Source organism: Synchiropus splendidus, chromosome 17 (genome assembly GCF_027744825.2).
Source record: "Synchiropus splendidus isolate RoL2022-P1 chromosome 17, RoL_Sspl_1.0, whole genome shotgun sequence".
Classification (NCBI taxonomy): domain Eukaryota; kingdom Metazoa; phylum Chordata; class Actinopteri; order Syngnathiformes; family Callionymidae; genus Synchiropus; species Synchiropus splendidus.
This window is the reverse complement of record NC_071350.1, coordinates 3,679,773-3,696,307: the sequence shown is the minus strand read 5'-3', so window position 1 is coordinate 3,696,307 and position 16,535 is coordinate 3,679,773. Positions and strand designations below refer to the sequence as shown.

At 40.3% G+C, this 16,535-nt stretch overlaps 1 protein-coding gene across 2 annotated transcripts in view; it reads right to left on the bottom strand.

Moving 5' to 3' along the window:
- Positions 1-16,535, bottom strand: part of LOC128747925 (seizure protein 6 homolog) — a 113,757-nt gene that overhangs the window by 17,937 nt on the left and 79,285 nt on the right. For both annotated transcript variants that reach the window (XM_053846168.1, XM_053846167.1), the window contains exons 4-6: positions 12,821-13,013; positions 1,966-2,151; positions 904-1,072 (exon numbers count right to left, since the gene is read on the bottom strand). In XM_053846168.1, coding sequence (XP_053702143.1) covers positions 904-1,072; positions 1,966-2,151; positions 12,821-13,013 — 548 coding nt within the window. The remainder of the gene's footprint in view (positions 1-903; positions 1,073-1,965; positions 2,152-12,820; positions 13,014-16,535) is intronic.

Here is a 16,535-nt window from a genome sequence, read left to right as displayed (position 1 = left end):
ATTTCCAAATAAGTATGCGGCGGATGAAGAGGGAAAAGACAGCAGTTATGTGAAGCAGGTTGAGTCAGTGAGCAAAAGAATGGTCGATCTGCTTATAAGAGAAATTATTGATGTCTCATGAATCACTGCAGATTTCACATAATTTAAAAAGCAAGAGCTCTGAAAATGAAGACAATGCTTCATGAAACCTCATCAACCCCTCAATGGCTGGACCCAGGCGTTGTGTGGAAGGATGAACGGATGGAGCTGATGGTGAGGTTTCAGTGAAATAGTTGTTAGAAGTCAAACATAAATATATGTAATATCCGACAGCGCAGCGCAGCGCGCTCTGAAAACAAAAAACACTGCTTCCCTGATGAGCTTGCAGTCCCCATAAGCATCATGGCACAATTGAATGACGTCATGATGAGGCGTCATGAAAAAGGGTCACACCACTAGATGGCACTCTCTCTTGCATAATAATTGACTGTGAACAATTGACACAATGAAACCTCACATGATGTAGCACCAACTAGTGAGCAAAAAATTGTTTTATGAAACCTCCTCAATCCATATATGGATCAAGTGATGGCGGTTAACTGCATGTGGTCAGCAGTCAGAGTTGTCTAAATTACTCTTCAGTCACTTTCATTAAATAAGGAGAAACCCTAAATACAGATGTGAGAAAAGCCCAAATATTCACACCTATTTTTACTGTTTGAACACGTCTTTATCATTTGTGTCCATCCATTTGTGCTGGCACTTCACGCATATTTTGGACACAAGTGAATGAAGATGTACCAGGATATTTCTCAGACTTAAACAGTAATTCTGATGCTATATGTATTGCATCAAAATTGTACTAAATGACTGGATAAGTACAATAAAAGCGTGACTGTGAGTGTGTGCATGTGTGTCAGTCACCTGTCATCATCTTCGGCCAGAGCGACTTTCTCAAAGTGAACATGAAGTCGGTGGTCTTCAGGAGCCTCGAGGACCCAGTGGCAGGTGAGATTGTTGCTGTAGTTTCCAGGAAACCCAGGAGAGACAATCCGACCATAAGTGGCATTTTTTATCATCCCGCCACAGGACACTAGAAGAGAGCATGAGGTGCAGATCAGTAAGGAAGTCGGGGAGCAGATGAGAGATGTAGTGACACCAGCATTGGTCGGCTTTTGCACTGAAGTCCCTGTCTAGGTGCAGATTGCATCAATATCCTGTGGACTGTGGCGGGTGTACACTGGACAGCTCACCTGGGTGTAAGAGTGTGTGACTGTGTGTGATGGACTTGTAAGAAGAACAGCAACAACATTATCAGCGAACAGCAGCTGCAGCCGCAGATAGACGGCTGGAAGTGGCAGATGAGTCTTTGGCGGCAGCAGAAGGATGGTCACAGGAGCTGGTTCTAATTTAGGTCCGACTGCTCTGCTCTGATCAGTTTCAAAAAATACACCCATTTATTCACTAGCTTCTTCAACCCAACCCATTCAACCCATGATCTCTGACTAGACACACCACATCAGCAGACTCTGACATAAGCCAGCATCTATATGTACTTCAGCAAATCGCACAGTTGCTTCTGATGAATGCAAGGTGTGTGTGGATTAATTAAACATGAGAAAATTGAGAAAATTCAGTGTTAATGGTAAGAAATATATCAAAATAACATGGCAAGGTTTGCTTTCTTTTTTAAAGGTGTGAATCTAGCAACCGTTTAAGAAGGTGAATAGCAAATACCCGCATTTTGTCCTTGCTGAGAGGAAAAAAAAAAGGTAATTAATTTATTTAAAAAGCACAAGGATATTTAGCAAACTGTGACCTTAATAAATGCATCGCACAAGGACTACTTGAATAAACCACGGACATACTGAAAATCACAAATCTGTCTTCTTATTATGCTATGTAATCTCACAACAGTGGCACTCATTGTGACAATAGCAATGTGAAATCCTGTCATCATGGTCAGTGTCCTCTCTCTGACCTTACCCTCACACTGAGGCTCCTTCCCGCTCCAGTAGGGCGTGGTTGCGTTTCGGCAAGTGAGCATTTTGGGGCCCTTCAGGCGGTATCCAGTGAAACAATGGAAGTAGGCTTCTCCGCCAGGGTAAAGGTGTGTGACCGAGACCTCACCACCCGCCGGCTCTTTGGGAAACACACAGCTCAGAACAAAGGCTGGAAAGAGAAAAAAAAGGTTGTTTTTTTTTTACATTTACAGCACACTTTTTCATGTTACTTTGACCCAATGGATATAAATTCCCATTGCCTTCAAAGCAAACAATTCTAAATCTTAAACAAATAATTTATTTAGAATTTTTCATGTTCCATTTTATTCCTGAATCTGGGTGAATTTAACTATTTTTTGTCTTTATCCTCCCAGTTTACTTAGGTCTGCTTCTCTTTTCTCTGAGTGCATTCAGACTCAGCCACTATATTTATTACTTCATTTGTTGTTTCAGCGCAGCTTGTGACAGAAGAGTAAATCCCGTGCCAGGCCCTTTTTACTTTTGGTTTGTGGTTTTATGGGATAATGGAGATGGTTTGACATTACCCTGCTTTTGCCATCCTTTCATCTAGGGGATATTTATTGTTTGAACTGTGTGCATTTCTGGAGTATCACTGTTATTTATTAAATCCAATTTTGAACTTTCCATCTGAGAACGTCTGCTCACTGGACAGGTGGACAATGTTGTTTTTTCTCCCAGCAACCTTGGGTCAGACCTGTGTTGTAGTGAGTGTTGTAAGCTCTGCTTGCGACTTGCAAACAACACTAAAGTTTGAATTCTTCTTCTTCTTTTTTTTCCTTGAGGTAAAATAGATTGCATACAGAGTTAGTTTCTACTTCATTCCGACACCAATAACTCAAGAGTTATTATTTGTGAAATTTTGATTACATAAACGGCTGCTGTTTATAACATCTGCAGGTCTTTATTGAACTACTGCTGTGCAAATGAGCCAGAAATTGCAGTATATTCCTTTTTGTGTTAATCAAACAGTTAAGTACACTTTCTCTGCTTTATAACTCACGTCCTATTGTGCAACTTTTGTTCATTACTGCTGGCGTTTATGAACTGTGGCGTGTCACACTGCAGTAATGCGGCGGAAAAACAACAAATGGAATAGTTGCTAATCGTTATAGAAGAGCAGTCATGTGATAGTGTGAAGAGGAATTAGTCGCAGCCGTTGTCAGAGACTCCAGCGCGCTAAGATCAATGTGCTGGACTTTTATTTGCTTTATTGTTGTTGTCGCTGCTTCTAAACAAATAGCGCCGGATAAGATGAAGTTCACAGGGATAATGAAGTGAGCTAACCAAGTCTGTAATGGAAGCTATTAAGCAACCTTCCCTTCCTGTCTAATAACCACATTGTTCTAGCTCATTAGCGGTGGCATTTTAATGATTCAAACTTTTTAACTTCTTTGGAAAGTGCAAACAACAGGACAAGCAACATAATTGGAGCCAGCCTGGGCTGAGTTGGGATCAGAGAAATTTAAGTGAACGTGCAGATTATTCGGCAGAAACATGAGGAGCCAGGAAAGTGCTTAAATGAGCAGAAAATAACAAAGGTCACGTTGAAAGGTCGCCCCATCCAGCATAACATCCGCACTTTAAAAGCAATTATGATAGCAATCAGGCTCCACCTCTGAAGTGTAAACACCCTAATCTTCTTATGCTAATGCTTATTTTGGCTTATTTTGGAACTACAACACGGACACTTGCAACACAGCGGCTTCTTACATACAGCTGAAGGCCTTTACATTATTATAAAAAAAAATCCTCAGCATGTTTTAACTAACTAGGAAGTTCATATAACCCGTCTGTAGTGAGACTGCACTGATCATTTGAACAGGAGAGAGAATATTCCTCCCTTTATGTATAAAACAGTTTCAATGTTACCATCACGGATCACATGCTTTACTGCATTCTTTGCCTTGGTATGGCTGAACACCAATATACACCATAGGGGCCGCAGCACAACACCAAAGCAAACATGGCGACTGTGGAAGAAGTATTGATAATGTACCTCTATTACAAAATTACAGAGGAAAACAGAAGCAACGTTGTTGAGGATGTTAAATATATCGCGACTGGAGGTCATTGTTATGTCTTTTTCAAGCCTCATTCGAGCTATATATCGGGTAGTAACATCAACACTGCCCCCACGGTTTCTACAAAGGTCCGTTGCTCCCTCCGTATCTGGATCAGTACGTAACGTTGAGTACAAATGGGTCGGAAAAGGCATTGACGAAACCAGCAACGTTAGCAAGAGAATGTAAAACGTCTTGCTAGGCTTTAAAAATATGGATGCATCACAACCTAATGCCACTCTTGCTTTATTCCCAAGACTGCCATCTATAACCCATAAACCACCATAACATTTTGCAAAAACAACCGCTACGCAAGCGTTCAAATCAACTTACTGCCTTGTCTAAACCACAACGCACAGCAACTTGTCCATCGGCTATGTCACTCTCATGTCGCCTGGCTCTTATATGACAGCGTTTTGGACAACTCAAAAATTGCAGTGCATGAACACAAGCAAAAATGGTGGCATAGTATATGCCACACATTGATACATTTGTATTTTATAGAAATGTCTGAGACTGCAGGACCATCGCCACTCAAAAAAAAACGACACATTAGAGGACACATACCTTTCACACCATGTTTTTAAGGAAATGAAGTTCAAATACAAAGTTTCTTAAAAACATTTAACTCGATATCTTTACACTTTACATATGATCAGACGCTCTGGTTAACCCATGAACGTCATATGTCGATTGTCTATTGCACTGTTAATGCAATCTGTGGAAAGTTGACGACCAAAGTAGTGGTTAGTTCCAACACACATGATGTAGCACAAGTTGTCAATTGGAGTGGGCGAATGAATGGGCTTACTCTTGTTATGATGTGAAACCAATTTCATAAGGTCAAGAACAAAACTGTCCAACAATGAAGTGTGACATCTGGGAAAGGGCGTAAAATGCATTTACAAGCTTTGTGAAACTGTCTTAACTACTGATTCAAGACTTTCTTTTTCACATGCCGCTGCTTTCCAGCATATTGAGTCAGACCTTGCCGCAAACCAGTGAGCCACAGGGACAAAGTGCCCCGCCCCTGGGTCAGCCATTCAATTCCTAGTTTATCACTGGCTCCAATGAACCTCGTTATTAGCATTATCATAGCTGCATTTACATCCCCATTGAGCGTGCTGCGGGAGAGCTCGGGGCAAAAACTGTGCAGCCAATTCCTGAACTATTAAATTACATTGTGACTCTATTTGGAGTTGATGTGGCGCTGGGCCATAAAGTCTGATTGTTTGGCTATTAAAAATAATAGATGCACAACACAGGAAGCCAGGAAGATTAGCTAATGGGAGTGAGGAGCCAAAAGAAACTCTGATTTAGGAGAGAACCAGGCAGTGTGGGGATAAAAATCCAGCTGCTGTTATTGGTTTTCTGACGGCATGGTGAAATGGAATAAAGACAATATCACATTTCTAACGTCGAAAGGAAAAATCATATCTGTAGATTGAATCTCCCTCAGAGGGAAGGACCTGACCATTTGAGGATCATCGAACAGATAGCTGACAGTGATTTTTTTATCTTCGAAGATCACAAGCAGAAAAGCACTCAGAGAGCACAGACATCCACCAAGCAGCTCATGTCCACCCATATATTGACTATTGATCGACGTTGATTTTATCTGTATAGTTAGGTACCTTGATATATTTGTTGATATGATAATTGTCAAGCCCACATGAGTTCAAAAAGATGGCATGTCTCTGTAGAAAGCAGAAACTGAGCACATATAGTCATCCAGATCGCCACCAAAATGTGATCTTAATAAACTGTTCCTTGTCCTATTTTCAACATTTCTTCAAGATTCTTCAAAATTTCATAGTGCTCAAAATGTTTTGAGTAAATAAGATGTTGAGATCAGATTGGCATGAGAAAGTGACAGTTAACAACAACGTTTGTGAACGTTTTTTAACTTCAATTATGCACAATTGATGGCAGACAAAGTCTTACTTATTTCACAAGGTTTTAAGGCAGTATCGTGGCCATTGTTTCTATCAACAAAAAAAAAAAAAAAATCTGGCTGTTTAATACGCTATCACCTGCATTGCTTCCGTCAGAGCGTGATAATGTGATTGAACCTGGCAAGGTGAAGGTAGGACATGATGGAACAAGCTAACAGGCAGCAGAACACAAACAGTGAGTTCAGTGACAGTTGTTATTATGTTAAATGTCATTTCAGAGTGTATTATCCACCATCTGACAAATACATTTAGCAGGCAGGATATATTGTAATAGATGCTGATGACCAGTGAATTGTAGTGGTGCACAGTTAGAGGCAGAGTAACTGGAGACTTGGCGCTGCCTCTCAGCTGAATGTGTGGTGGAGCGTGACCTCTTAACGTAGAGATCAATGGTGTTGTCTGTGGAAAGAGAGGATCTATTGTAAAGAGTCAGAAGCACTTCGGAGGTGATATTTTCCTATTGATATTTACAGAGGTCACTTAAAAACTCAATTGCAATGGTCACTTAGTCAATACATGCTGTACAAGTTTAGTCTGAGGATGACATCTTATCAATGCTTCAAGGAGGATTTGCTTGACAAGTACTGATGGTGAAACTCCTGCTAAAGGGGGTACACACATAAGGATTTTCTAAATCTGGAGCGATATTTTTTATTTGTCAGAGACCCCACATATGCAGATATAAAGTCTGCCGTTGATCGCGTTATCATCTTCAAAGCTCGAAACGTCACCTCAAGTGGAAAAAACGACTCTTTTTTTTTTTTTAATTGAATGAAGGAATCCCAAAAGAAACAACCTACTAAGTGATAAGTGAAGTCGTCACCTGCATTGAAATGGACTGACCAGGTGAAGAAAGCTGCAAAATGGAGAGAGATTTATGTCTAATGATTAAAAAAAAGTTTTTATTGCCGTCAAAATGTTTCTCAGTCAGATCCTTTCTTGTCAGAGCCAATTATTGGGACGAGTTCTTAACACACACCAAGCATAAGGATTATCTTTTTTGATAATCGTACAGAAGCAATGATAAACAGGGGTTTACCATTCCTGGTTGGGAAGCACCAAAATCGGGACAAAAACAGCCCCACTATAGCCTTTTATGTCTATTATGTGTACGGTGCCCTTCGCATGCACGTTTTACGCCTCGCATCGGTAACAAGCTTTGCATTCTCTCTTGCATGGCTTGATCTGTTTGCCTCAGTGTGGGAAACACTGGAAGGGTTTTGAAAAATAAGGCAGAAGCTGATCGTGACATTTTCCTATCTTAAGGTCACGCAGGTCTAGGCACACGCGACAGGTACTTGAAACAAACAGTGCTTCAACTGAGAATATCGTTTTCCTCCTCTGTGACTTCTACCACCAACTATATTTCTAGTATCATATTATGTTTTTATGTGATTACAATATGTGTAAATGGAGGAGAGAAAATTCCTATTTCATGACCTGATAAAACATGGAAAAAAAAACTTTAACCAGAGATGAAACTTGACTTATTGAGGACCTAAAAGGAGGACTATCTCCCAAATGACTACTGAGTCATATTAAAGAATGCAGAACAAAACCAACCTTTGTGGTTCCTGAAAACAATAATAAGATATTTATCATTTTGTCTGAACTATTAATTGCCTTTTTAGCATTTGATATCACTAGTAGCGATGGGAAGGTGAGGTTTCATGACACAGTATTGAAGGGTTGATGAGGTTTCACAAAACAGTGTCCTGATTCTCAGAGGCCACCAGATGGCATGTCTGCTGTATAATATTAGGACTTGAACAACTTATTCAATGGAACATCACGTCATTTCTAAACCAAGAAAATGATTGTTTTCATCAAACCTGCTTCATGGCACCTCATCTACCCATCAATAAAGACTGGTATAATTGTTGCCAAAATCAAATGAGCTGTAGTGTTCCAGAATCAGATTGCAGAACCCAAGAAGGTAAATCAGTAATAAGCTGTGGGCAAAAAAGTAGCGTCTGTACCAATTCAACAGGGTCTAGATGGTGCTGTGAAGCACCACCAGAATGTAATTATCTGTTCCTCCTCCAATTTCATTGAAATCCCGCCATCACGTCTCTATTAATAATGCTCAGAGGCAGCAAAGTAAACACTGGCTCACGTCCCCCAAAACACCCATTATCATGGCTGTAAGAATGAGCTCGTGCTACTCATCAACAGTCTGTGTCTTGTCACTGCTTTTGCTCCATCATTTCATGTCGTGCCACGCGACTTTCTAATCTAATCGTAACACATGATGACCACTTGAGCAGCATGTAAGTGGAGTACCGGCATCCTCAGAGGGACCAAATGAGAGGACTGTCACGCTGAAAAATCATCCTTGGCCTCGAGTGTGCCACAACACCGGAGGTCCAGCAGCCCCATTTGAATATCTCAAACTATCTTATCAACTTCAAAAATGGGTCGCTGAAAAAAAATATTCTGGGCCTCAAAGTCGGGAAGTCACTGCTCAGTATGCCCAGTTTGTCAGCAAAATGTGTGCTTGGAAATACAGTGGCATCCTGCACACTAATCTCCGCTTTTCCCTGAACATTGCCGGCGCCCCATCTGTCGCTAGTCGCACCACTTTGATCCAAGGGGGCTTTTATGTCATTCACTAGTGACAACCAGACACTTTGGAGGGGGGAGTGAAAATAGAAAGCATCACGATTATAAGGTAATATGAATTATCGCATTGTGTTTAGCATTTAAGGTTAGCAATGATTCACATGGGATCAATAAGGACAGTCGACAATGCCGACACGGATATTATCAGCTACTCAGACAGGCTTTAGAGTTTGTTCATTTAAGAACTCAGACCTTCATCAGTATTTAATGTGACCTTGTAAATAACATATATATTTCCCTCTGACCAGAATCAATGCTAAGGTAACATAGAATGAACAAATACAATATACAATATATTCATTGAATTCTTTGATCGGACAATACTGTATTTCAGAGTGCCTGACGCTTAAAATAAATATATAAATAAATCAGTGCAGAAAAATGCAATAACAAGCACATATAAGCAGCCAAATGACTCTCCCTCCATTCAGTTGTCAGCCTTATTAAACATGAATTATACACTTGAATTCAGCTTTTTCCAATAAAGCGCATAATTTAGATGATTTGCAAGCTTCACATATTATCTTTAAGCTAGCTGGGGAACACAAGTTCCCTACTTATCCCCTGGATACCTGCTAATAGAAACTAATACAGTCATGTTCCCACTTAGAGAGGCATTTATTCAACGAGAATGGAGGGATTACAGTGTGAATAAATAGGGACTCCCACCATCAGCATTAACATATATGCTGAAATTCCTCTTTTTCACTCTCACCAAGCTGTTCAACAGTAAATAAAATCAATTAAATTAGCTCATAAGGGGCCGCTTTTGCAAGAAATTGCAACAACTTAATTACCAGTTCAGACTCCGAAGCACATTAGAAACTCAACAGTCAGCATTACGCTTCAATTTTGTTTATAAGGCTCATGCCTGAGGAGAAAGATGCAGCAGCCCAAAAATGCAGAAGTTGTGATATTGCTTCGGTGTGTATTGGAAAACGGAGTGACTAATTTATATTTTATAATCTGCCACAAGGGTTTCACAAAACCAAGTAAAAAATGTGACTCCTGCTTGAGCCACTATTTTGGTGGCAAGATCAATTTTATTTTACGAGTACATCACACAGTGTACATACAGAGCAGCTTTCTCTCATGAGGCCCATATTCGACTCTGTCCTTCCTGTTTCTTGCTGCTGAGATTTGTTGTTGGAGCGCGCAGCAGCTGTTGATGTCTCCTGCCATTCCCGTAGAATGGACAACCGAGACCTTGATACACACACTCTTATGCAGATGAGGATGTGCATCTACTGAGGAAACAGATAAGGAGATACATGCAGATGGGTGCTCCTGGTGAACCCTACACTCCTTTGCTCACACCTATAATCTTGTTCACTGCGTTCCGTGTAGCGCTGATGCTACAGAAGCATCCATCAGTTTGCAGACGGAGCCGCTGTTGTAGCAGATATTAATTACCCCGAGCTGAGATCCATCTCCTCCTCCACGCTTGTCCAATCACATTTCTCACAGCCTATTAAAAAGGACAAGGTGATACTCCGGCTTACTGAGGAGTGTAGTAAAAATTCAAAAATCCTTGCTGTGCGTTTTCTACTGGATGTCTCCTTGGCACAATTTAGTTATTAGTGTGAATCAATTTACAATGTGAAATGTGGCATCGTGGTTTGTAATTGCTTTTAATAAATAATGTGAATGAAATGATAATTGATTTTAGGGTCAGGGTTGGTTTTGTCATTTGACATCATTACACTTGGTCATTTTGATGCTAAGAAAGGTCAGTACTGATAGAAAGACAGTGGTGGTAACAATGTATACTTTGAATAACTGCCATGGCTCAAAAATAAAAAGTCCCACACTAACTTGACGGAGTCATTTCTATTCACATCATTTGCTTAAGCTTATTTCTAACGAAGATGAAAGTTACAAGACCAGAATTTCAAAATAAGTATGTTTTTCGGTTTTAACCTTAATTATTCACCTGGATTCTCAGAAACAAAGGTGAGGAAATGTTTCGGATGTTCCAAGAGTGAGCATGAAAATGCATGGTGCATGAAAATGCATGGTGCTCATAAACCACAAGTCTTCTACAGTATCAGTCTGTTGAACTGCTGTAAAAGCGCCATCACATGATGACTATTGTGCAGTGTTTTTTAATTTAAGGCCCCAGTTCTTCACCATCCGTGAATATGTTGGACTTCACTGCTCTTTGCTTGACCAGGCTATTGTGTGGTTAGGGTTAAGACTCCTTCCTGGAGTCCCTCAGAAGTATGGGTGGCCAGACTGCTGATACAAGCTTTCCAGCACCTCCAGGGAACCAAAAGGCTGTTTTTAGTTGATGACTCCATTCCACCTAGCATGCAATATTTCAAGTTGTTGCCAAGTAATGTGCAGTTTTCATTTTGGTCAGTGGTGACAGGTGATGGGTTGATGAGGTGTCATGTGACATACATTTTACACAAACATTTTCAGATGCCACTGGCTGCACTCTGCTGTATAATCTTGCGCTTTGAATGACCTGAACGATCATTCTTAAACCAAAGGCGCCACCAACTGAGCTCAGAAAATTAGGTCGCGAAACCTCAACCCATCACTAGTGGTCACGCTGTCTCACCTTTCAATTATCCACTTCAAAACGAGGTATTTGAAAGTAGAATTCATGCAGTTAAAACTCAAGAGTTTATATCAGCATGCTGTAAATGATGTAGTGTTTTTCAGTTACAGCAGTCTACGCAGCTATACCCAAATTAAGTAGCAAGCCCCAAATGGCCGGTGTATAACAAGCTATTATTGAATACTGAACAGCATTATTATTGTCTTTAATATCTGTCAGGATTGCCATCAAGCTAGTCCTCTTCCAGGAGGACACGCGTCTGGGTTCAGAGAACCTGGCTCTCCTTTCTTCAGTAGTGGCCCATATCCCATCAGCGTGCATGTAACATAAGATGTAACTTAAAAATCAAGCTTACTGCAGTCTTCAATGCAACTCACTTATACGAGTCAATTGGTCTAGTTGATAACCAGCTAGTCCTTCCGAACAAATATGTGATGTTGTGCAGCACTAACAAGGAACAAAACTCTATTCTTGTAACAGTGTGCCCTGTCATACATTTTCTGCATATTTTGTTTATAGCACACAAAGAATCTGACAGTGAGAAAACAGCTCCATGGTTAGAACCCATTTTTTGTCATTCTGAAATATAGAAAAATAAAAAAAAATGACGGGTGAAACCACGCAGTTCTGTGATATGCATCATCCGCTCTGACCCTTGCTGTCATCATTCAGCCCGACCACTCACCATCCCACCACATCAGGCAGATACATCCCATGTCAGTGATGCAGTTCTGATGCTTGTTTTCATTTTAGAGCTGATGAAAGTGCCATGGTAATGTGGTGGAATAAATGTTTTTGTCAACCGGCTTCCAGCATCAGCTCAAATCGATGGGGCATGTAATTGGTGGCCACTTTGTGTGATTGCAAAGATAAACAGTCATTGTTGTGGGCATGGATGATCAATGTCACACACAAAAAGGAAACAGTAGAAAGGTGGTGAGGTGGCGGGGCTGGGGCTTTATGAGGTGTCTGTAAAAGAAAGGACAAAACAGAAAGGAGTGTTGTCTAGGCTACCTTCATTTATTTTGTATTCCGTGCACTTGTGTAAATGGCACCAGAAAACACCTCTTTCTACCAGTGCTTCAGATTGACAACAAATTGTGTGTGTGTGTGTGTGTGTGTGTGTGTGTGTGTGTGTGTGTGTGTGTGTGTGTGTGTGCGTGTGTGTGATTTACCACACAACAAAATATAACCTTGACCGGTGCTTCAACAGAAATGGCTTTGTATTGATCATTTACTGTCTTAAAATCTCATTTGAGAATGAATCAGTTTGCTGTTTGGACGGGCTTGTGAAGTTTCATGAAACAGTGTTCTCATTTAGAGGACTGTCTGCTCTATAATCTTTGGTTGACAGTAACTGTTTAGGTGAAACCTCCGATCATTTTAAACCAAGAGTGGCACCTTTACACACACTGGAATTTTGGATGGCAGACTGAACCACAGATTCTTTCATTAAGCTTGTGAGTGCAGTCCTGATTGTTTATCGGTTCTAAATCCCATAAGCATGGAAGTATGTTGCTGCCCACATTAACACTTAAATACAAGTCATACGAGGCTGTTCATTTTATTTACAGTCACCACCATTGCCACTCATATCATCCATCACCGACCTACCTTGATAATGAAACTGCACAAAGCCTGAGCTGTGCTGTTGGTCGCTGCGGAAGCGGATGGAGATCTGGTTGCTCCAACTGCGGAGTACGAGGCCACGTGTCAAGACGGACTCATTGGCGAGGATGAGAGGCTCCCGGCCGCCTGTGTCCTCTACTGTCACCTGTTCCCCTTCCAGCACGCTCACATTCAACACCTACCAGTGAAACAATAAATAAAACATGAGCTCACAATTATCAAATAAAATACTCAAGAATATCTGTGACTGCGTTTCATTCATTAGAGTTTGCTATGTGTGAAACATATGGAAAGGAAATGATATTATTCCTCAGGAGGAGGTGGATGATGAAGTGGGTGATGATGCACCGGCTGACGAACACAACCTGAGACGTTCAAACAAAATGATATGGTGCAGAGCAACTGGAATTGGGAGATTCATTTGAGGGTTGAGCAAGACACACAGCAACCTCAGATATTCAGAGAAAAATAATGCTGTTGTTTTACATTATATATATATATATATATATATATATATATATATATATATATATATATATATATATATATATATATATATATATAGAGAGAGAGAGAGAGAGAGAGAGAGAGAGAGAGAGAGAGAGTCAAGTAATTACCTAGGAAAATGGTAAAATGTGTGACTTGTCTTTGCAAAAATTCTTGCATATGAATAAGAGTAAATTACTTGAGAAGATGAGTCTCATTAACCACAGCTATGGTGCAGTTACAATTTAAAACAGCAGCAATTCAATGCCTTTCCATGCATTAGTGATAAATCATGATAAATCTAGCAGCACCGTGGGATTCAGTTCTATCTCGCAATGGTTCTGTAAAACAAAATAGGCCTCTTGGCTCATTTCATTGCTCAGTCTTCTTCTGCAGCAGCACAGGGAGGTGTTTCATTCATTTAATGTGCTCCAGGGTTCACAATTGACTCATCCTTTTGCTTTCTCTTGGCACGCTGCAAGAGCAGGTTTATGTCTTCAACAGGTTAGCACAGCTTGTGCAGATAAATCTGGACGGAACCCCGAGAGGATTGCACGCAGTTAACATTGGCTAGATAATGGGGACAGTCTCATTTGATTAATTCTAATCATAATACTACACACGTTAATCCATCAACGAGTAATTATGAAGGTTCTGTACATGAAAAGACTTTTAAAACATCACCTTGCTCAAGGTTACAGTATTAAAATAGAAAGAGAAATGATCACCATTTTAAAACATGGCCATTTCGCTATGCTTTCTTTACATTGATTAAATATATACATATATATATATAAATTCGATTTTTTATACTATACTTTATTTAAAATCTCTATATATAGTATAACAAATTATAATGTATTTATATTTAAAAATTACTATTTTTTTATTTAAAAATTGTATAAATAAATATAAGTATATATACGTTTCTGACAGTTGATTCAGGTATTGCACTGTGCCTAATGTGGGACCCTTGTTTTTCTTGTGCTAGCGTTGCAAGAGTTGGGTTAATCTTTTTCAGATTTATTTTTAAAAACACCTCAACACAGCAGAATCTCGCCTGACTGGTCGAAAAAGGGTTAGTGTGTTTTAGTTGTGACATGAATCATTTAAAATAACATTATTAATGGTGGGGGGACCGAGATAACAACATAAAACAATGATGAACGCATTAATCAGCCAAGGTGCCATGTGTGCCATTAGGCAGAAGAAGTATTTCCTGTCACGGCTCTGTGTCCTTGAGCTAAAGCGTAAGTGGGAATGTTAGCTAAATAGCCTGGAAGAGCTGAGACAATGTCCATGATGTTTCCCGACAGCAGCAGGAAAATGAATGTGCTCACGTCGACTAACCGTCACTCAGCTGAGGTGACAATAAGCACAGAGAGGCTAATGGACTTTCGGAGTCTGAGTTTAGAGGTGACTTCTCCTGGAATGATCCATGAGGTCAGTCGATGTGATTGATTCGATTTTTATCAGGGCAGTCATGAAACCGCTCGGGAGCTTTTCAGATCAGCTCACAGCCAAAACACTGGATGTAAGTGTACTTCCAAACATGAATGTAGTATTTCTTTTTACCGTTCTTTTTCTTTCTTTCATTTTTTGAATAAACACAGACATGTCTGTTGGAGTTATGCTAGTGCAGGATGCTCACACTCCAGTGTCAGCATGAGTAATAAAGAAGTGTCACTTGATTTTAGAATCTCTGTTTCTCACTTTCTCAAGGGCACCAGCAATGACGATGCCTGAGGCGTAGTTCTTTTTCTGCGCCTGCCTTTTTTGTTTCCGAGATAATAGGGAGGGCTGGTATGTTTTGCAAATCAAGCTGCTCAACTACTTATAACCTCAGAATTCAGAGTCAGCTCTGCAAAGAAACTTGACTTGTTTTTATTAGCAATCATACACTTGAAGGTGTGGACTGCACTTTTGAGTTTGTGGGGGATGCTATTCGGAATGCATATGCACGTTGACTTTTTGCATCTTTGCACAGATGAAACCAAAGAAACCTGATGTGGGTGAAATGCTCAACCAACACTGCATTGAGCACATTAATGTAAATAAAAGGCCAGTACGCTTGTTTGCCTGTAAAAATCCAAGTATAAGCCGCATCGTTGTTCACAGCGTATAAAAAAACGTAGTGGTTACCAAGGTAGTGTTACCACGGGATGTATGGTAACATCACTTTTTCACAAGATGTCTGTCACAATATTGTCAGATTTGCAATGGCTTAGAAATGACTCTCAAACTACCACATGTGAGAGGAGTCAAGCCACTCACACGTTGCTTTGCATGTACGCAACACTATCTTCTGATATTGCTACAAACAAATTACATGGTCAAAGATTTCTGACATGGTGCAAGTGGAGAGGACAATAATTTCTGGGGTCTCACGTACAATCTTGAGACACATCAAGAGTGAAATATCTGTATACATGTGATGGATGTTGCAAACTTCATGGCCAGAATTTGCACATTTCTACAGCTGATGATCCGTTAGACAAGCTTAATGATGATGCTGGAAAGTGAACATTATTGAACAATTCACGACCCATACATAATAATATAAGTGGATTTATAAGTACACAACACTGTGAACGGTGTAACAGTTAGTTTGTGTACGTCCAGGATTTACCGGTGTGTGATGACAGCAGCCCCATCACCTGCTTTAGGTTCAGCTGTGGCTGGCCTTGGAGCTAACATGGCAAGGAGCCATGGGTTGCCTATTCACATGGTGCTGACCACAGTGGGTTCAAGAGAGTATCGGGACTGTGCAAGTCGACCATGAACTGAGAGATGCCAGTGAGGGACAAATTTATTTTTAACAATAAAACCCCATTTGATTAAACAGCCAGTCTTACCAAAAAACTCAACCACACATATACAGTACTGTATAATTTCCACTACAGGATGAATATGTATAGGTCAACTTTCAATCAATATGCAGAGCATATGTGATGTACAAATGCAATTAACCAATGTTGTCTCCAGGTGACCTTGTTCAACACGCTTTCTGACTAGCAACACGGATGGAACAGACTGCTACACATGCCATTCTTTCAAGCAAATGTCACATAAGGCCACATCCACAGGCAGCTTCTTGCATGCTGAATCACTTAGCATGACAAGGTTTTAAGGAAGCATTTCAACAGGAAGCAAAAAACAATCCTGGACTTAGTCACGTCACTAGAATCAAACATGTTGTGTGACAAAATAATAT